We start from the raw sequence: 20,591 nt of genomic DNA, 5'->3' as shown, positions 1-20,591 counted from the left end.
AACTCTTCAAAATAGAGAAATGGACGAAGTAATGCAAAGGATGAAGAGGAGTCACAGTGTGGCAGCGAAGATGGTCCGGGGCACCCGAGTGACCTCTGCTCTGCTCAAGGGCGCTGACAGGGAGGACCATGGTGAAGATGGTGCCAACAGCTGCCATGACCCCTGCCAGGCACCACACACACTCAGTTAATCCTTACGTTGTCCCCTGTGGACCGCAGAATTATTCCCATCTGATGACGTGGAAATGGAAGCACTCAAGTCCACCCCCAAGGCTGCACAGAAAGTAGATGAAGCTGGGACCTGAACCAAGGTCAAGCTGAGGCCTGAGTCCACACACTTCCTTGTACCACCTCTGCCCCCTGCCCCTGCAGCAGAAGGGGGGATCTGTTCTTTATTCCCTGACTCCATCAGAAGGGTCGGATGAACCTACTGGCAAAGGAGTCGGGGCGAGGGAGAAGCGCACGCAGACTTCTATAGGGGCCCTGCCCGCTGAGCTGGAGGGTGGGGGCAGTCACCCAGGCAAGAAGAGGAAGGGAGCCTCATGCTTCCATGTGCCCACCACTCAGAGGAGCACGTTTTTCGCCTCGTCTCTGTCACCTACCTTCATTTGTTCGAGAGGCAACAGTTTTGACATCTAGGGAGCTTTTTCTCCTGTCTTTATGTTTGCCTGACTGATTATCTGTGGAAATAAATGATAAATTACCTCCGTGAAGAGATTATAACAACATATTAGTAAAATTACCAATATGAAAGCTTTAAAAGACAAAATTTAAGATTTAGAATGCCATTTAGTAAAATGAAGTCACTCAGTTGTGTCCAAATCCGCGACCCCATGGACTGTAGCCTATCAGGCTCCTCCGTCCATGGGATTTTTCAGGCAAGAGTGCTGGAGTGGATTGCCATTTCCTTCTCCAGGGGATCTTCCAACCCAGGAATTGAACCTGGGTCTCCCTCATTGCAGGCAGACGCTTTACCGTCTGAGCCTCCAGGGAAGCCAGAATGCCATTTAGGATGCTGCAAAAATCAACACAGTACACCAAGATGAAGTCTCTCAACAACTGGGTTTAAGGGAGACCAACTTTCTAAAAAAAAAAACTTTTTTTCCACTCACCATAAACAAGGGCTTTTGAGTTTCTAGATTGTTACAGAGGCTCAGGCCACAAAAACTGGCAGAAATGAACTCAGGAGAATTTCACCTACCTCTATGTAGTTGAACAAGTGGTGGGAAAATTTTGATCCCCATCCACCCTTGTCCCAAAGTGAAAAAAATCTTTTCTGTGTTTTTTCTACAATACAAGCCCTAAAATGTCCCGGGAGAGGCTGTGCCTCTCTTCTGGAGGCAGGACAGGGAGCGCTGGTCTGGGGTCTACTTCTCTGCACCCCCTTCCTGTGGATGGCACCACTGACCCTCCAGCCCAAATAGGAGGGGTCTGAACTCCTCTCTCCCCCCAACCCCACACCAATCAATGACAAAGCCAAGTTAACCTTCCTTCCTGCGCCCTCCTGGGTGTCACCCATGGTGCCAGGCCTCTCCAGCCCGTTCTCATTTCACAGATGAGGACATTGGGAGCCCCGTGAGATGAGCTCTCTGCCTTCTCCTGGCTTCCTCCCTGGACTCTTGCTCGCATACAGGATCGAAAAGCAGGCCCTTGTACTCCTCTCCACCATCCAGACCTTCTCCACTTGCTCTCTGGTACGTTCTCTTCTATATAGGCACTGGCAGTGACCTTGTCAAAGTCGCCGATGACCTCCCTGTTGCTACCTCTGAAGGACTCGAGTCAGTTGTGACCTGCCTCGTCTGACTTGGGTACTAGACACTAGTCAGTGCTAGCCTGAGCTCGCTTTCTGAAAACTCTGGTCTGCACACGTCCACCCTGGCTTTCCCTGCACCTCTTGCTGTTCCTTCCTGGTCTCCATCACCGCGTCTCCCACTCCTCAGCACCCTGCTGTTCCCATAGGCTCACCCTCTGCACCCGCTTCTCTTCTCAGACAGCACCGTCTCCTCATTCTTCCCTACGGCCTTTACTCAGTGCCGTGCTGCTATCGTGTTCCTGGCCGTCCTCCCCAGACTTCCATCCTCCCCAGACTTCCGTCCTCCTCATGCTTCCGTCCTCCCCAGACTTCCATCTTCCCCAGACTTTCATCCTCCCCGGTCACTCGTCTTCCATGGGGACGCTCCTCAGCGCTTCAGACGAGCTGGCCCTCTTCTCCCAGGCCACTCCTCATCCCAGTCACTGGGCAGCATCTACCTGTCCACTTAGCTGGAGGCCAGTCATCCATGACGCCTCCCTGCCGCTCTCCCTCAAGTGTACAGGTGTGATAAATGTCTAGATTCCACCTCCTAAACGTCTCTCCCCACTCCTTCCCTGTCCAGGCTTGGACACCTGGATTACAGGACACCTCAGTTATCGTCCTCTGGGTTACAGGGACAGCCTGCCTCACCGGTCCTACCAGCCCCAACCTTGCCCTCTCCAACCCATTCTCTCCAGACAGTGCTCACTCTTCTGATTAGAACATTTTAATGGTGCTTCACTGTTTTTAGGGTCAGGTGTAAATTCCCCAGTGTGGACCCAAGGTCCCTTGTTCTGAACCTCATCTCTCCAGCTACCATGAGTTGCCTATGATGTGCTAGGCCACCTCCCAGATCTCTCTGCTGTGGCAGTAGCTGCTCACCCCCACTTAGGAAGGCGCCCTCCCCAGCTGCCTTCTCCTCCCTCTGCCTTCTCCGCTCGGTTGTCCTCTTGGAGGTGCAGGTCAGATGTGGTTCAGGTATCCTCCCCTCTGGGGAGCCTTCCCCTAATGCCTCAGCCCCACCCCGCCCCCCACCCCGCCGGGAACCATCGGCTTTACTGTGCCGCTCCCTCACTAATTGTGAACGACGCGAAGGCAGAAATGACCCTCCCCGCCCCTTCCTGGGTGACCAGCACTGCCAGCACATTGCAGATACTCAACAGACAGATGCGTATCTGTTTCTCCAGATATATGCACACACACAAACCAGAGCACCACTAACAAACCACTCCGAGTCCATGGCTCGCCTGCTCAACACCCTCAGCACCTTGGAGGTAAAGAGGAACTCCCTGGCAGTCAACGACAGGAGCAGTGTGCTGGCTGCAGCCAGCCGTTCATCTCTCACAGTCTTGACCACACATGGGCTGCATGGACACAGCTGCCCCGTCTCAGGAACAGCCTTGACTCCGCTCCTCCACCTCCAACCGCCCCGCCCAAATGCTCATTACTCCGTCCAGCCACACCTACTCTAACCACTCAGACTGCGGAGTCTCCTCTCTCTGAGCTCCAAGGAGATCAGTGTCCAAACAGCAGGCTGAGAAGCTGCGCTGTGACCTCCTGCAGTTCCCTCCTTCTCCCTTTCTGCCACTCAGCAAACATTCGCTGAGCGCCTGGGGCAGGTCAGGCTCCACAGCAGGCATCAGGGATGTGAAGACGACTGAGGCTGCTGCTTCCAGATGGAGATCCCAATTTCCCCCCAACACCGAAGGACCCTCCACAATCCCACCTCCTTCCCACACTGACCTTCTGTACCGGTCGGAATGTTGCCCCGCTCTTTCTAGAACACACTCTGCACTCTCCCTCTTACGTCTAGGTCGCTTTTCCTCTGCACCTGCCTCCTCACTCCAGTCCATCTCTCCCTGTCTGGAACTTGCCTCGCTCCCCTGCCCTCCTCCCCAGTAACGGTCATTCTTGACCACGTGCTGTGTGCCCCTGCTGTCCATACGGCCCTCTTCTTTTCAGGTTAAAGCCTGATCACTCCCGGGACGCCCAGGGGAACTGTCCCAGCATGTGCCTCAGACTCCTGGAGCTGGCCGTCTGGGCTTGAGTGCCAGCTGACCGCTTCCTAACTGGATGTCCTGGAGCAAATCATGGGGCTTTTCATCTCCTTGTCTAAAAAGGGAGCCTGGTCTGTAAGGTGTCTCCCCGACTTAAGTCCTCCCGAGACAGCCCTGAGGTGAGGCAGGTCTGATGGGGTGTCCCTGTTGAAGACATGTGGTCCAATACCAACACCACTGCCTCTTCAAGCATCAGGCTGACAGACCACACTCCACTCAACACAGCTTCATGGACGTGCACGCACTGGAGGTGAGACCTGCCCCAGGATACCTGTCAGAATGCCCACCTGTGCTCAGGACCCAGGAGGCAGGGAAAGAGATGCTGCTACAGCGCTAGGAACACAGTCCCACCTACGCACCAGGTGAGCTCATCGGAGGTAGGGCCTGTTTTCAGTTTTTCCAAAGCTCAGTGAACCCTAAGGGTGAATACAGGGCACCGTACCTGCATAATTGTCGGTCTGAACACATTCAGCTATCTTCTCTGCCTAGAAATGAATATCAGAAGCCGTTAGATCTGAGTGCCTAGTGACGCAGTAAGGGAAATCTGGCTGGGCCCCCAGGGCTCCCCCTACATACCTTATTGTTGCCATTGCACACTCTGATAATGGACACATAGTGTCTAATTTTTCTGCAAGTAGAAAACAATGCATTATATTCCTCCCGGCCCTCAATTCTGGTGGAGAGCTAGCTAGTTTTCCGTTATGAAAAGAGCATCTCTCTTTCACAGCACACACAAGGCTTGGAGAGAGCAGTTCTATTGCTTGTGGTCAAGGCTGCCAAAAAACAAACAAGAGTCCACAGGCATTCCCTGGTGTCTCTGGAGAAGAGAGGTTGACTCTTCAGTGAAAATAACAAAATCCTTCCAAGTCATCGCAACATATAATAAAAAATACCCAGCTTTCAAAAATGTACTCCCTGTTAGCTAACCAAAAGCCTTTAGTTCCGTCACATGTTTTCATGTTTACAAGCCTTTACAGTAATGCTTGTCTTTGAGTTTCAGCAGAGTCTGCTCACAACACTCGTGGTAACAGTCACAGGCCCCTCTGGGGCTGAATGTGTGTGTCTAGAACCAGGCGGCTGAGGTTCTCTTGCGAGTTGCTGACTCTCCTCACTTATTTACTGTTCTTTCCATTTTTCAGCTTTTCCCCTTGATAATCCAATCCCTACACAGTTTGCCCCCACCCAATGAGAGAAGGACATAAAAAGGCAGAGTCAGAACAGAGAGCCCACACAGAGCCATTTCCCTGCGGCAGTCGCCAGCTGGCCACCAGGCCTGCTGACAAACACATGAGCCTCACGGACAATGTGGGCGGCTGTAGCCGGGCTCTGCCGAGCACTGTAGCCAGGCCCTGGGCTGAGCCCACCTCTCTCAGCCTCAGCTTCCTCATCTGTCAACCAGACACCGTCACAGTGCCACCAGCGCAGGGCCGTGGTGAGGAGGAGGTGAAGGGGTGCCCAGCAGGCCCTGAGCACCTGCCCAGGGAGGGAAGGGCTCCCAGACAGCAGCGTCGTTACAACACTGTCTCCACACCTCCTCCTCGTCTTCATGACCAAGAACACACACTAGGTATGCTTTTACATTTTGACTTTTGTATTAATCATAAACATTTCCCCCTGCGATTTAATTCTCTATGATCATCATTTCTAATTGTGGTGTATTTTATTGTTGAGTGTTCTGCAATTCACACTCAATTTTCCACTGTTTGTATTATTTAACAGAAAACTATGACACCTTTAGGCCCCTGATATACACTGCCTTCCAGTCTGCGGTCACACCTGTTTCATATGAGTTTCTATTAATGACAGTATTGAAAACACTTTATCTAATTTGATAGTTCTGTGCAGAGATGATACAGAGGCTGCCAAACCAGATGTGTGTGTGCTCAGTCACGTCTGACTCTTCTGAGACCCCATGAACTGTGGTTCAGCAGGCTCCTCTGTGCATGGGGTTCTCCAGGCAAGAATACTGGAGTGGGTTGCCATTTCCTCCTCCAGGGGATCTTCCCGACCCAGGGATTGATCTGAGCCTCCTGCACTGCAGGCAGATTCTTTACCTGCTAAGCCAGGCAGAAATCTTTCAAATATAGAGTCCACCAGTGAGTGTTCTTGGCACAAAGCTCAGTGAGGTGGCATCGGATCTAAATGCTTTCATCTTTTATGTATGTGCTCACATAGCTTAAGCAGGACTGTTGGAGTGTGGCGGCTCTGGGTTGCCAGCGGGAGGGTCAGGCTGTGACCATGAGGAAGCCACCCTGGAAGGTCACACTTTGGTGGAAACTGACCTGGTTACCAGTCCTTCTTATAAGTTTCCATGTCCAGTTAAGAACTGCACACTCTTAACTTACTGAAGTATTTAAAGTATATGCTGCAATAAGCCAAACATGGTATACTGACTGAAGTACTTGTTTTTTCTACTTACCCTCCCTGTCCAATGACAGGTATTATCTTCACATTTTGTTGTACGTTATCTCCATTTTTCTTCCTGACAGAGTAAATTCCTTGCCACTCCTATAAACGGAATGTGAGCATCATTTTACACTGTGTTCCAAACATGAACCTAAGTACATCCTCCACCTCGGGCTCCTGTTCACTCCCAGTGGCCACCAGAGTAATTAGGAGAACAAGATCCAGCTAAGGAGGACAATTCAGCCAGTGACTCTGCTTAGATAACAGAGTTGCATATAAGTTTTCCAGTCAAATGGAAACAGAAAGTATTTACTCGACACAGATCCTATTTCTTAGCAAAAATACAACAGAAGTCAAAGTCTCAGATCCTGAAAATAACAAAGTCCTACCTAGAAAGCTATTATGAAGAGAAAATCTGGTAACACAAACGCCTCACCAAGTGCTGACACACACAGACGGCCAGTGAGTGGCCTGTTTGGTTTCGCACATGTGTCTGTCTGTGCTCCTCTCGGAGTAACACGAGGCCTGCACCTCCCTCTCTCTATTCCAGGGCCAGCTCAGCAGCGAGCGGGACTTCTCTGACGACTGGGACAGGCCCTTTGTGGTGGGGTCATCGCCACCCAGCTGTCCTATCCAGGGGTGAGCACAGAGCTGGCACGTGGTTAACGGTCAAGGACCACTTGGGGCCTTAGCTTACTTAATGGAAAAGCTAGGCCGAGGTCAGACCATGGAATCCTGGCGGCCAGGCTAAGGGACCTGAGCGGGGAACCCTTAGGGTCCATGAGGGGGTGACATCATCGGCGTGATGACCTGGCGAGACCCGTCTCCAGCAGTGCAGGGGGACTGACTGGAAGTGAGGCTCCTCGGCCGGGAGGCCTCACTGCGTTCCGCTACCACCGTCTCGGAGCGTGGGGAAGAGGCCCTGAATGTGCTCAGGCCCAGGCCGTGGATCCAGCCCTGCAGATGGATTTGGTGAAGAGGGAATGAAGGGAGAGGAAGAATCCAAAACCAGTCCAGGATTCAAAGTCCAAGCAGGTGTGAAGACAGTCAACAAGCAGAGACAGACGAGGACCGAGAGAGGCTGGGTCTCCTGTCAGTGGGGGATGAGAGAGATTCATTGCTCTACAGGTTGGTTCCAAGATGACAGCAGGTGATGAGACAAACCTTGGAAAAGACCTTTGGGTGAAAACTGGGGAATGGGAGCCATGTACGCAGAGGAGGAAGGATGTGCAATGATACAATAGGGACCAGCAGGGGACAGAGCACCCTGAAAACCTGGGAAGAAAGGATGGGAGAGGGGAGCTGGAGGGAGGGTGAGTGGGAGAGTCCCGGGGGCTGCAGAGGTCACAAGGGGTGAAAAGCTGGGACTCCCTGGCGGCCCAGCGGTTAGGACTCTGCACTTCCACTGCTCAGGGTACAATTTGCACAGCACAGCCAAAAAATATATATATATATATATAAAAGCTGAAGGGCTCCCTGTTTGCAATGTTTTCCATTTGACCATCACTGGAATTTCTCCTGTGCCCCCAAGAATACCTGGCTGGTTGGACACCTAGAACCTGACACTCCAAAGTCCCCACCCATCATCTGACCACCTGTGAAGGCTCCAGCCCGGTCCCCAGCACAGGTCTGAACCCTCTCCATGGACCACTGTTTGTCCAGGCTGGCCCCTTCTCAACAAGCCCTTCTTCTCCCTGGGAAGACTCCATTAGAAAGGCCATGTATCTTTCTCCTCAAAAAAAACAACAACAAAAAAACCCCACAACTGCCCAGCTAAGTGGTCTGTCCCGCTGCAGGGCCAGCCAACTAGGAATGACCAGCAACAGACACGTGGCAGCTCTCACACTGTCCCCAGGAACTCAAGATCATGCAGAACCAATGCCCTAGCTCCGTTCTGAAATAAAGCAGTTAAGTATAGAGGTTGATAATAGGATAGTATGTTATAATCTCTGCTCACAGCAAACACAGATGTTAGAGGACACGTGTCCTGCTGTTGGCGTTTGAGGCCCTTCATACCTGGTGCCCCACGGCATGACTCGGGAGGCGAGACGCTGCCCACAGGGGTCTGGGGGATCCCTGGGCCTGCAGCTAATCCGCTGGATTCCCCCATCCCACCCCATCTCCATTTGCTCTCCTGAGAGGGAGAGGAGTGCCTCACTGACCCTGCTGCTGCCAGACAGAGGGGTGCGAGAGCCCCCATGTCTGACCCCCCACAGAGCCACGCAACAGAACCACAGGCTGACCCCGTGGCTGCCCTGGACCTGGCCGCCGGGACTGGGGAGGCCACCATGGCTCTGCATGGCTGCTCTCCTGTGGCTGCCTTTGGAGGACGCCCCTCCTCGGCCCAGCAAGGGAACACCAGTGGGCCTGAGTTCCTACGTTCTCTTCGTCCATTACTGCCCATGTTTCTCTTTCCAGAGAACCTGCCACTCTCTCTGGTAAGAAAATCTTCATCCTTGACAGAAGGAAGAGCTGAAGGAGATCAGGATGCGTGCAGCGCCCACAGTGGCCACTCCCTGACGGGGCACCACCCGGCCCCACAGCTGGCCAGTCCCTTCCCTGTTCTCACTGCAAAGCCACTGCTGACTGTGCAGGACACCCACCCACTCACAGGCTCCTCGGGGGCCCAAGCCAAGTAGCACTATAAGCTCTGCACAGCCCTCTGCCCCTGCTGGTAGCCTGCCCTCGTGGGTGACCAGACAGGCATGGAGCCACGTGCCCCAGGGACAGGGCTTCCATGGGCCTCCAAGGGCCGGCAGGATGGCAGCTCATAAACTTCTCAAATGTTTTTAAAAATCATATTCACTGTCCCAACTCCTAAAAGTTAAAGAGAGCCCAGCAGAAAAGCCTGAGAATCACTATGGAAAGCAGTGGCCTTTTCCTTCCTGGAGTATTATAAAAGCTAATACCAGTGAGGTGCTGACAGAAGCCGTGGTTCAGAGAGAAACGACCTCCAGCCGGAGCCCGCCTCTGTCTGTCCTGAGTACCACGGCACTGCGACTTCTCCTGTCATGGTGTATCTGTCTGTTCTGTGTCCTGGAATGTATTCTCTGAGCAGCTTTTCTTTGCTCGTCTTTCTGTACCGGAATTCCGCACAGTGCCTGGCATTCAACAAGTGCTGACCAAGTGAACAAGGCCCTGAGAACGGATGGGCTCAGCTGTGTTCTGAGAACGTGTGGATTCACTGGCCATCCTTTACCCTGACCACTGCCAACATCCATCACTGAGAAGATTAATTATTAGAAAGATCAAGTTACTTATTACAAAAATGAAAACAATGACTTTATGTGTCAAAGTTACTCTTCCTGGCTGGTCAGGTTATATGTACTTTCCTAGCCTCGGTTTCCTCATCTGCAAAGTGGGCACAATAGGGATAACACCACCTACAGTTCCCCAGGTCTAAGGCTCCCCAGCTCTGGCAGTACTCAGTGAGTGCTCAACCTCCTTCCACCCCTCTGTTTGTGGAAGGGACCAGGGTGCCACTCTTACTCACCTTGCATGAATTTATAGTATCGAGCAAATCAGCCTTTTTTTCATTTATAGGCACTTCTGCTATTTCCTTCCCTATTAATTCACCTGACTGATAGCCCATTGTTGTTTCGAACGCTGGATTTGCATACTGGGAGGGGAGGGGAGACAAAAGAGAAAACATCAAGTGAATTAAAAGAAATGTTGAAAAGAGAACAATCAACCTAAACCATCATACTTTCCCCACAGAAAGCCCAGGAGCCTGGCGCTCACTATGATGGTGCTCAAGCTACAAGAGCACAACCCCAGGAAACCCTGCAGTCTGGAGAAGCCTCTGCTCTGGTGACGCTGGGCTGGGCTTGCTGCCACATTCTCCTGAGGTCCGGGGAGGGCGGCAGGCTCGCTCGCACTTAAACGCCCTTGGAGGAAAGGAGCATGGAGACACCTGGGGCTGCTGCACAAAGGCTGCTGGGATCATGACACTGAAAGAAAGCACCGTCTGGGAGTCTGACCCACCCAGCCCCTGCTTCCAAAAGTCACTTAGCTCCTCCCAGGTTTCGGTCTGCACATCTGTTGAATGGGGATGAAACATTTATTTAGCCTCTTTCACATGATGCAAATGAAAGATGAGTCTGGAAAACAGGCTGTGACAGAGGAAGCGTTTACAAATATAAGGCTTTACAGTTAAGTTTCACGTAGGACTGTAAGAGTACAAGAAAATGCCTGGGAAAGCTGTATGTGTGCTAATAAAAATAACAAATAATGCTGATGATAAACAACAGCCATGCTGTTTAAGGTTTGTTTTCCTTGCTAGGCACCACAGCAAGCAAGTTACACACATTAACTCACTTCAGTCCTCAGAACATCCTTACGAAAGGCAGGTGGTTGTCAGCATTAATATTATTCCCGTTTGTACAGATGAGAGAGCAGATTCAGACAGATTGGGTAACCTGCCTGAAGATGCTCAGCTCGGCAGAGGCTGAGAATAAAGGAACGCAGGCCTGACTGATACCAAGCCTGTGCTCTCAACCACCGGCCAGTGTCACATCTCAGGGCACCGACTCCTGAAAGTGGACATCATCAGGCTCTTTACCAAGAAAGTCACAGTTAAAGTGAAGAACTGCAGTGCTCATTACTAAAATCAACGTGGGGCTCATTCTCAGACACAAGGAACATTCCCCTGGCACATCTAGGACACGTGTTACCTGTTTGCTGTTATCTGAAAGCCATGTGACCCTCTTTTACTTTTTAATTTTACTGAAGTCTAGTTGATTTACAATACTGTGTTTTCACTGCACAACAAAGGAAATCAGTTACACATATACATACATCCATTCTTATTTAGAGCCTTTTCCCATAGAGGTCGTTACAAAATACTGAGTAGAGTTCCCTGTGCTATCCTATAGGTCCTAGTTGGTTATCTTTTTTTTTTAAAGGTTATTTTCTTTCATTGTGAATTATTTTTAAATGAAAGCTATATTATCTTAAGTAACTTATATGAAGCCACTTTGCTAATAATTTGTTTAGTAACTACTAGATTATTTTTGAAATTTTGTGTCCAGTAAATTTCTATGGTTTCTATAGTAAACTACCATCAAAAACAGTTAAGAAAGGAAAGCGCACACAGCCCTTATGGGCAGGGCCTCTCCTTGTTGCAACAGTCTCTCCCCACTTGGCTCCAAAATTCTGGATAAAAGCCCCTCCTGCATAATAAATAAACAAGCAAAAATGAGAGAAAAAAATAAATGCCAGTGCCATATGTCTACAGAATACCTTCTAGCATAGTAAGTAATTATTAGAAACTTTTCTTACCCCAGAGGGAACTTATCTTAGACTTTGTATTTTACAGATTTTGTTCTGATAAACCTCTAAGGAAAAACTGGCCCCTTGAACTTCAAAGAGGGAAAGAAAAAAAAAATACCGAAGGGGTTCAACCCTAAAAATGCAAACAAACCAGAAATCCAGGACAAACTTCCAAAATAACAAACCTGGATAATGTGGTCTTCACTTGTAATCTCAATTGCTTCTTGACTTTTCTCTAATGCAGCGAACATTGAATTACAAGCCCTTTATGGGTAGAAAAGAAAAAGGACTGATTAATATAAATATTATAAAGTGAATTCTAGTTTTGGAATATTACATTAACTTACTTAATTGAGTTCTTTGATTATAAAGGTAACTGACGCTAACTTGAGAAATAGAAGGGGGGAAGATTAAAAAGCAGAAGGAAGAAATAAACGCCTCCTGCAACCCCACCAATTGGGATCGTGACTCTGCACAACTTGGTGCTCTCCTTTCCATTCTAAGGACAAGTGGACCAGGGGGAGCCCACACAAGGGACCGAGCACAGCCCTTCACTGGTTGTGGGGCGTGCCTCGACCTCCCCGGGTCTCTCCCTTCCCACCATGTGCAGAGTCCTCATGAGGACTCAAGTTCCCTGCACAAAACCTGGCAGAAAAGAGTCGGCCCATCGCCTGCAGCTACCACCTTCAACAAACTTTTCACAAAACAGATCATCAGGATCACTGGCTTTGTTCCCTGCATCTACTTAGCCTTATATTGTGAGCATTCTCCCTGTCCTTGGTGGTTGAAAACATTTTTGAGTTACACAGGTAACAACTTTTTTTTTATTAGAAAATGAAAATAAATGAAATACTACATCATACCCACTAGGATGGCTATTAATCAAAGACAGTGTTGGTAAGGAACCCTCATACACTGCTGGCAGGAGCGTAAAACGATACAGCTGCTTTGGAAAACAGTCTGGCAGTTCCACAAGCTGTTAAGCAATTACCAGTTTTACTCCTAGGTAGGTACCCTACAGAAACGAAAACATACATCCACAGAAAAACTTACAGCCCACAAGTGGAAACAACCCTAATGTCCATCAGCTGATGAATGGATGAATAAAATGTGGTATGTCCATACAATGGAATACTATGCAGATATAAAAGGAAACACAGTCCTCACGTGTGCCATCATATGGATGAATCTTAAAAACCATTATGCTAAGTTAAAAGAAGCCAGTCACAAAAGGACCACATATTGCATGCTTCTATTTTAATGAAATGTCCAGAATAGGCAAACCTATATATACAGAGAAATTAGATTAGTGGTTATCTAGGGCTGGAGGTCATGAAATGTTCTAAAATTGTGGCAGTGGTAGCACAACTCTGTGAATATACTCAAAGCCACTGAACTGGGTACTTTAAATGGGTGAACTGTATAGAATGTGAATCATATCTCAATAAATCTGTTTAAAAATAAATGAGATTAAATCATCTGAAATCCCAACACCTACAGAAATCAATTGGTGTTCTAGGCAATTTCTTATATAAATATATATCCTCTCTCTATATATATTTATAAAAATATAATCATACCCTACAGTTTTATAATCTTGTCCCACTGAAAAATTGTATTAATATCTTTCCATATCATTAATTAGTTCCTTATCATCACTTTTAATAACATGTGTAATATTCTAAAGTTATACAATAATTCATTCAAACAAATTTCCCATAACTACACATTTAGGTTGCTTTCAGCTTTTTTTTTTTCTGCATATGCCTCAGATGATGAAAAAAAGAATGCAATTGTCTACTTCTTCATAAAATTCATAATTGTTCATATAGTGCTGTTATATTATTCCTGGTATGACTAAGCTGTCTAGGTAAATAAAACAAAACAGCTTAGCCAATAAAAACTAGTCCTTCTTTCTTGGCATATATGTGAATTAGCCCAATAAAGCTATTATTTAAAAAAACAAGAATGAAAAAATAAGAAGTTTCCACCTCTGATATAGCAAGCTAGGAGGAGATGGATCTGGAAGAAGCCTTCCTGGGCTTTATCATGTGTTTTTAAATTTCTGCAGATCTGGTAAATAAAAAATGGTGAATCATTTTAATTTCTTTGGTTACTACTAAAGGTGAACATTTTTTTCATGTTTACTGGCCATTAATAACTCTTATAAACTGCTTGTTTATGCCATGTCCTTTGTAATTTTTTTATACTAGGTGTTTCCATCTTTAAACTGATTCATCAAAGCTCTTTACATATTTAGGATATTAATCTGTCTGTCCTGAACGTTATGAATGTATTTTTTCCTAGTTTGCTATTTGTCTAAATTTTGAACATTATGTGGGCTTCCCAGGTGGTGCCACTGGTAAAGAACCCAGCTGCCAATGCAGGAGATTCAAGAGATGTGGGTTCGATCCCTGGGTCAGGAAAATCCCCAGAGAAGGAAATGGCAGCCCACTGCAGTACTCTTGCCTGGGAAGTCCCATGGCCAGAGGAGCCTGGTGTTGAGGTACTTTTACCATCTGAGCCACCAGGGCTTCCCAGGTGGTGGTAGTGGTAAAGAATCTACCTGCCGGTGCAAGACACACAAGAGATGTGGGTTCAATCACTGGACAGTTTGATCCCTGGGTTGTAAAGATCCCCTGGAGGAGGAAATGGCAACCTACTCCAGTTTTCTTGCCTGGAGAATCCCATGGACAGACAAGCCTGGCAGGCCACAGTCCATAGGGTTACAAAGCGTCAGACACGAAAGAAGCAACTTAACACACAAGGTGTTTTCACTGGGACAAGCTTAACATTCTTATCTTGCCTAATCTGCTTCTCTTCCTTTATAAAATCTTTTTGATGCCACATTGGGTTTACCAAGGCTTCACTGTCCAATGGCATTATGTCCACTTATATTTTTAGTACTTCTGTGGCCCTGCTTCTTAACACGGTGCACACTGGAGTTTATTTTGGAACTGGGTGTGAGATTGGGATATAACTTAGTTTTCTTTCCACATAGTTAATAAATTGTCACAATTCTGTTCACTGGAAAAATTTACCCTTTCCTGTGTGGATTTAAACTGCCATGGTGAACATATATACTTATGTTCTCAGTTCTTAAATACACTCATTCTTATTTCTAGACTTTCCATTCTAGGTTACTGATCTGCTTGAGACACATAGCTTTTCAGTGCATTTTAGTATCTCAGATGAAGCCTCTCTCTATGGCCCTCAATTCTCAGCCCCACACTTGTCCCTTCCCTGTCCTGTTATCCTGTCTCCCTGCACAGTGGACATCTCCCTCTGGCTGTCAGCTGGCACACCAAAGACAAAGCACAGCATGAGGAGAGACGGTGAGTGCAGCTCTAAAGATGTGGGTTACAGCCAGAGGGCTACCTTTGTCCTGTGCCACGTGTGAGAGCTGGGACGAAAGTCAGTTAACCTCCCTGGGTATCAGTTTCTGCCAACAATAAGCTCCATGGCTCACAGCGGGAATGTGGCAGCCAGGCTGTGGAAGTCCCAGGAGTAAGGAAAGGGGCAGGCTCAAGGCCAGCCAGCCATCTCAAGCTACCCTGAAGAGTTTGGCAACAAAAAGGAGCTCTTTTGTAGGCCTCACCAGCCCTGAAACATCTCTGCTCACAGCACTTCTCTGCTACCTCACACTTCATTTCATTTCACCTATGAAGTATTTTCTTCTCCGCATGTGGTACCCTGTGCTGGTTGCCGCCAATCTTTATATTCCAAATTCTAACCCCCTTATCTCCCCCTGAGTGTGTACAGACAGTGATTCCATTCTCTCTTGGATCCTGGTAAAGGAAATGTCAAACAGAACCCAAGGAAGAGACTGAGGATGAGAAAGACTTTTCTTTTCACTTCTGTCAACCTCAGATAATTTTACTAATTTTGCTACTTTTCTCACTCTACAAAGAACTAGGTTTATATTCTTTTCAGGTAAAAAAAAAAAAAAAACTGTTTAGCAAGAGCAAATTACAAAATGTTTATTGTAGAGAAGAAATGTCACCTACCAGAAATACGTATGTACATATCAAAAAGAATTTTTAATTAAAAAACAAAACAGGTAATTGGGTATACATTCTTTCACATCCTGCTTTTTCATTTGCTATTATTTTGGTGCCCCATCTTTTTTTTTTGGCTGTGCCATGCAGCTTGTGGGATCTTAGTTCCCCCACCAGGGATCAAACCTGGGGTCCTGGCAGTGAAAGTACTGAATTTTAAACACTGGATCACCAGGGAAGTCCCCACTGGAGCCCTGTCTTTAAATGTTAAGTCTCACATCACTAACATGCCTACCCGTTAGACATCCAGGCAGACTCTGAAAGTCCTATGCAAGGAGAGGTGCTTTCCCACTGCCCCATCCTATTTTAGCAGGAAGTCAGTAACAGCCAGTGGAGCCAGCTGCCCACAACTCAAGCCCTCAGTTGCAGCCACATCCTGGGTGGTATGGTGGGCTTTCCCGAAGCAGCAGAATTACCTGAGTTTCAGCTGTGAGCGCACCTCTCCAAATTCCAGTTGGAGCAGTTCATTGTAACAGGCCATGGGGCTGGGGTTTTCTATATACCTCTACAAACAGAAAGGGGATGGTGTGGATCAACACATGTGTACCTTTAAATTATTATACACATATATACAAAATAATGCTTTCCAAAAGACTTCTCACAGGAAATGAGATGAAAACTTACAATACCAAATCAGCATTTAAAAAACAGTGCTTGCACATATCTGAGAACATATTAAGAAACCACTGAATTGTATACTTTAAGTGGCTGAATTGATCAACTGTACCTCAAAGAGAAAAAAGGCAGAAAGGAGGAAAGAAAGAAAAGGGAAAGTGTTTGCTGGAAAAAGAAAAAGATAAAATTAAAAATCTTTAAAATAATTTTTTAAAACTAGTATAACCATTTAATGGAATAGCACGCAGTGGTGTGGATGTGAACTTATATGGAATGATGCATAAGATACACTGTCAAGTGAAATGAAGCAATGGAAAATCATGTTATAATTATTTATGTATTTCTTCTATAAAAATGTTATATCAACTTTAAATAGCTGAATTACATGGAAAATGAATGGTATCTCAATTAAGTAGTCAATAAATGAAATTAGGAAAAACAGGGTCCATTCTTGGGCATATCCAGAGAAAACGATAATTCGAAAAGACACATGCACCCCCAAGTTCATAGCAGCACAATCTGCAATAGCCGAGACATGGAAGCAACCTCCTAAGCGTCCACTGACAGAGGAATGGTTAAGAAGGGGTGTGTGTGGGTGTGTGTGTGTGTGTACCCTGAAGTTCATCTACAATAGCCGAGACATGGAAGCAACCTCCTAAGTGTCCACTGACAGAGGAATGGATACAGAAGGGGTGTGTGGATGTGTGTAACAGAATATTACTCGCCATAAAAAATGAAGCAATGCCATTTGCAGCAACATGGATAAACCCAGAGATCAGCATACTAAGTGAAGTAAGAAAGAAAAAGACAAATATCATACGATACCACCTATATGTGGGATCTAAAAATATAAAAATGAATTTCTTCACAAAACAGAAACAAACTCAGACATAGAAAACAAACTTACAGTTACCAAAGGGGAAGGGATGTGGGGATGGATAAATTAGGAGCTTGAGATTAACAGATACACCCTACTGTATGGAAGACAGGTGAACAAGGTCCTACTACGTATCACAGGAAACTACATTTCAGTATCTTGTAATAACCGTTAATGGAAGAGAATCTGAAAACGTATATATATGTATGTATATACTTTGGCCACCTGATGCAAAGAGCCAACTCATCGGAAAAGACCTTGATTCTGGGAAAGATTAAAGGAAAAAGGAGAGGGGGCAGAAGAGGATGAGATGGTTAGATGGTATCACCAGCTTAATGGACACAGATCTGAGCAAACTGGGAGATGGTGAAGGATGGGGGAGCGTGGCGTGCTGCAGTCCATGGAGTCACAAAGAGTCAGGCGTGACCAACAACTGAAGAACAGCATACATATATATGACTAAATCACTTTTATGTACACTTTTCTGTGTTGTTCTAACACAACAGTGTAAATCAACTATTCTTCCACTAAAAAAAGCTCAAGGGAAAAAAACCCAGGGATTAAGAATACTTTTCTTTCAGTGCCTTGAGCTATGAGGATATTTTGATGTCTACATGTCACTGGCAGAGGCTAGAATATGCAGAAGGAAGAAATTTATTAACGCAAGTCCCATTTATATTAACTTTCAGAGTCTCGTCACTTAGATGAGAGTCCTCTTTATGCTGCACAAGCTCACAGTAAGCAAACACACACTTGCAGAGGGCACTCCCACTAGGCAACGTTTCCCTGCACTAACGTCAAACAGCAGCTCAGCTAAGCTGACCAAGGATCATCCCCCACAGCAGAGGGGCTTGCAGAGCCATGGCTCGCCCCAGGCGCTCCTAGCCCTGCAGACACTAGCTATTCTCTACATGATGGAAACATCTCAACAAAGCAGACCACATGGAAAGGGGAAGCCTGAGCCCATTCCACCAGATTGAGAATTTCATCAAGACATCTTACACGTCACTATGTACTATCGCGTAATTCCACTCTGCTGTAATATTTGTATTTACTTGCCCCTGTTTCTGTGGCACACTCTTGATTTCACCTGCTCAACACATGGATAGTATTCTATCTGGTGAGGAAGAAGCTGAGGCCTCAGAGGCAGGGTATATGAAGGCCACTATCCACAAGCCAAAGCCAGACCAGCCTGGGCCATGGGGCCTCATGTGGCGCTCCTTCTACCACCAGTGAAGGCAGACATCCCCCTGTTGGAACTGTGATCTTGTCTGTGTGTCAAGTAGCCTAAGAGCCCAGCCCCTGGTTCATGTCTTAAGGCTGTATGATCCTCTACGAGGCCCTGAAGCTTCCAGAGCCTGCTTCCTTACCCAGAAAACAAGACCACCCTACATCCCTGACAATGACCACGAGAAAGCACTGCGCCTGCAGACAGCTGCATGAACACACAGCAGTCTCTGCTGGCCCCTGGGAGGGAGAGCCAGGCCCGCTGGCTGCGGGCATGACGGTCCCTAGGCCTGCAGGCCAAACACAACCATTCCTAACCACACAAGTCAGAGAGGGACATGCCCGCCAGCTCCCACCAACTGGGAGGGGTAAGAGTGCTGGCCTTGGGACGTTCTGGCGGCTCGGTGGTTAAGAACCCACCCGCCAGTGCAGGGGACACAGGCTTGATCCTTGGTCCAGGAAGATCACACATGTCATGGAGCTACTAAGCCTCGCACCACAACCACTGGAGCCACGGGCCCTAGAGCCTGTGCTCCGCAACAAGAGAAGCCACTGCAGTGAGACACCTGTGAGCCACCACTAGAAAGGAGCCTCCATTCGGCGGGGCTAGAGAACAAGCCTGCGTGGCAGTGAAGACCCAGTAAGGCCATAAACAAACAAAATCATTTTTAAAAAGAGACAGAGAAAGTAGAGGCCCTGCAGCTCTCTCCTCAGTGAGTCACAACCCCACAGGAACACCCAAGGACACTGCTCATCTGCACAGGTGCCCACCGCTGACAGGGCAGGAACAGTGGCGAGATTTCTGGCGCACAGAGCGTGCCACGCCAGTAGACAAGAGGTGGGGGACCTGAGATGGACAGGGGTCCCCAGCTATCCCCGCTCTTGCCTGGCCTCACCTGTTCTGCAGGCGAAATCCTGGGACAGGGAGCCATGTGTATCATGTGTCACAGCTCCTGTGCATGTGGCCAGTTTTCACTGGGTGTGTGCATCCAAACGTCTTTATCCCAAAGGTGGATGTTCAGGTTAGAAAACCAGTGCATGTTAACAGAAGGACTGCATCTTTCTCCTTCCGCCTGCTCCCCACCTTGCTACCTCTGCTTGGCTCTGTGTCTAAACATCCTGTCTCTCCTGCCCTTCTGCAGGTTTCATTCATGTCCTGAGGATTCCATGGGGTTGTGGGGGGTAGAGAAGGGCGTCAGGCCCAAGGAGCTTCGGGAATCAGGCTGCTGTTCCTTCAGCTTGAGCAGCAGCCGGTCTCTTCACCCCACCCCAGCCCATGAGAGGGGTGGGGCCGCTGGCTCCCAAGCCAACTCAACCTGCCTCTCCCCAGAGCACATCACCCCCACCGGGCCCCCCACCCTCAGTGCAGCTCCGTCCCTGGCTGCACATTAGAACTCCCTGCAATCTAAAAAATAACACCAGTGTGCAGGCCCCTCCCCAAACCAACAGAACCAGGACCTCCTCAGGGATGCTTCTCAGGGAGTTCTAACGCGCAACTAGGGCCAAGAGACACCAAACCCTAACCTCAAGGTTCTGGTTCAAGGTGGTGAAGTCAAAGGATGTGCACTCATCTCCTGCGAGAGCAACGAAACTGCAACGAGCTGCTGAACAACCATCAACAGGAGGACGCTGGAACCCACCAAAAACAGATACCCCACGTCCAAAGACAAAGAAGAAGCCCCAATCAGACAGTAGGGGGGTGCAATCATGATAAAACAAATCCCATCCCTGCTAAGTGGATGACCCACAAACTGGAGAACAATAATACCAAAGAAGTTCTTCCGCTGTTGTGAAGGCTCTGAGCCCCACATCAGGCTTCCCAGACTGGGGGTCTGGCAAAGGGACAGGGAATCCTGAGACTCTTGACTTTGAAGACCTGTGGGATTTGATCACAGGACTGCCATAGAACAGGGGGAAACAGAGACTCCACCCTTGGAGGACACAAACAAAATATGCGGTGCACACCATGACCCGCGGGGAAGACGCAGGGGACTGAACCAGACCTACCTGCTACTCTTGGAGGGGCTCCTGCAGAGGCGTGGGGGAGCAGTGGCTCACGAGGGGACAGGGACGCTGGCAGCAGCAGTCCTGGAAGGGGCCCCTTGGAGGGTGCCATTAACCCTACCATACAGCCTGTAGGCCCCAGGGCTGGGTTGCCTCAAGCCAAAAAACAGGGACAGATCGAAACCCTGCCCATCAGCAGATAACTGGATTAAAGCTTTACTGAGCCCTGCCCACCAGAGCAAGACCCAGTTTTCCCATGCCAGTCCCTCCCATCAGGAAGCTTAC

General features: G+C 48.1%; 1 protein-coding gene across 2 annotated transcripts in view; it reads right to left on the bottom strand.

Annotated features, from left to right (window-relative positions):
• The window catches only part of PDE8A (phosphodiesterase 8A), a 143,255-nt gene that overhangs the window by 23,100 nt on the left and 99,564 nt on the right, over positions 1-20,591 (bottom strand). The window contains exons 6-12 of one of the 2 annotated variants that reach the window (XM_068991201.1): positions 16,000-16,088; positions 11,711-11,789; positions 9,748-9,873; positions 6,268-6,356; positions 4,425-4,476; positions 4,291-4,333; positions 602-679 (exon numbers count right to left, since the gene is read on the bottom strand). In XM_068991201.1, coding sequence (XP_068847302.1) covers positions 602-679; positions 4,291-4,333; positions 4,425-4,476; positions 6,268-6,356; positions 9,748-9,873; positions 11,711-11,789; positions 16,000-16,088 — 556 coding nt within the window. The remainder of the gene's footprint in view (positions 1-601; positions 680-4,290; positions 4,334-4,424; positions 4,477-6,267; positions 6,357-9,747; positions 9,874-11,710; positions 11,790-15,999; positions 16,089-20,591) is intronic. The other variant, XM_068991202.1, reaches the window with a different exon arrangement.

This window comes from Capricornis sumatraensis, chromosome 19, assembly GCF_032405125.1.
Source record: "Capricornis sumatraensis isolate serow.1 chromosome 19, serow.2, whole genome shotgun sequence".
In the NCBI taxonomy this organism is placed as follows: Eukaryota; Metazoa; Chordata; class Mammalia; order Artiodactyla; family Bovidae; genus Capricornis; species Capricornis sumatraensis.
The sequence above is the reverse complement of the archived record's forward strand: the minus strand, read 5'-3'. Positions and strand labels throughout refer to the sequence as shown.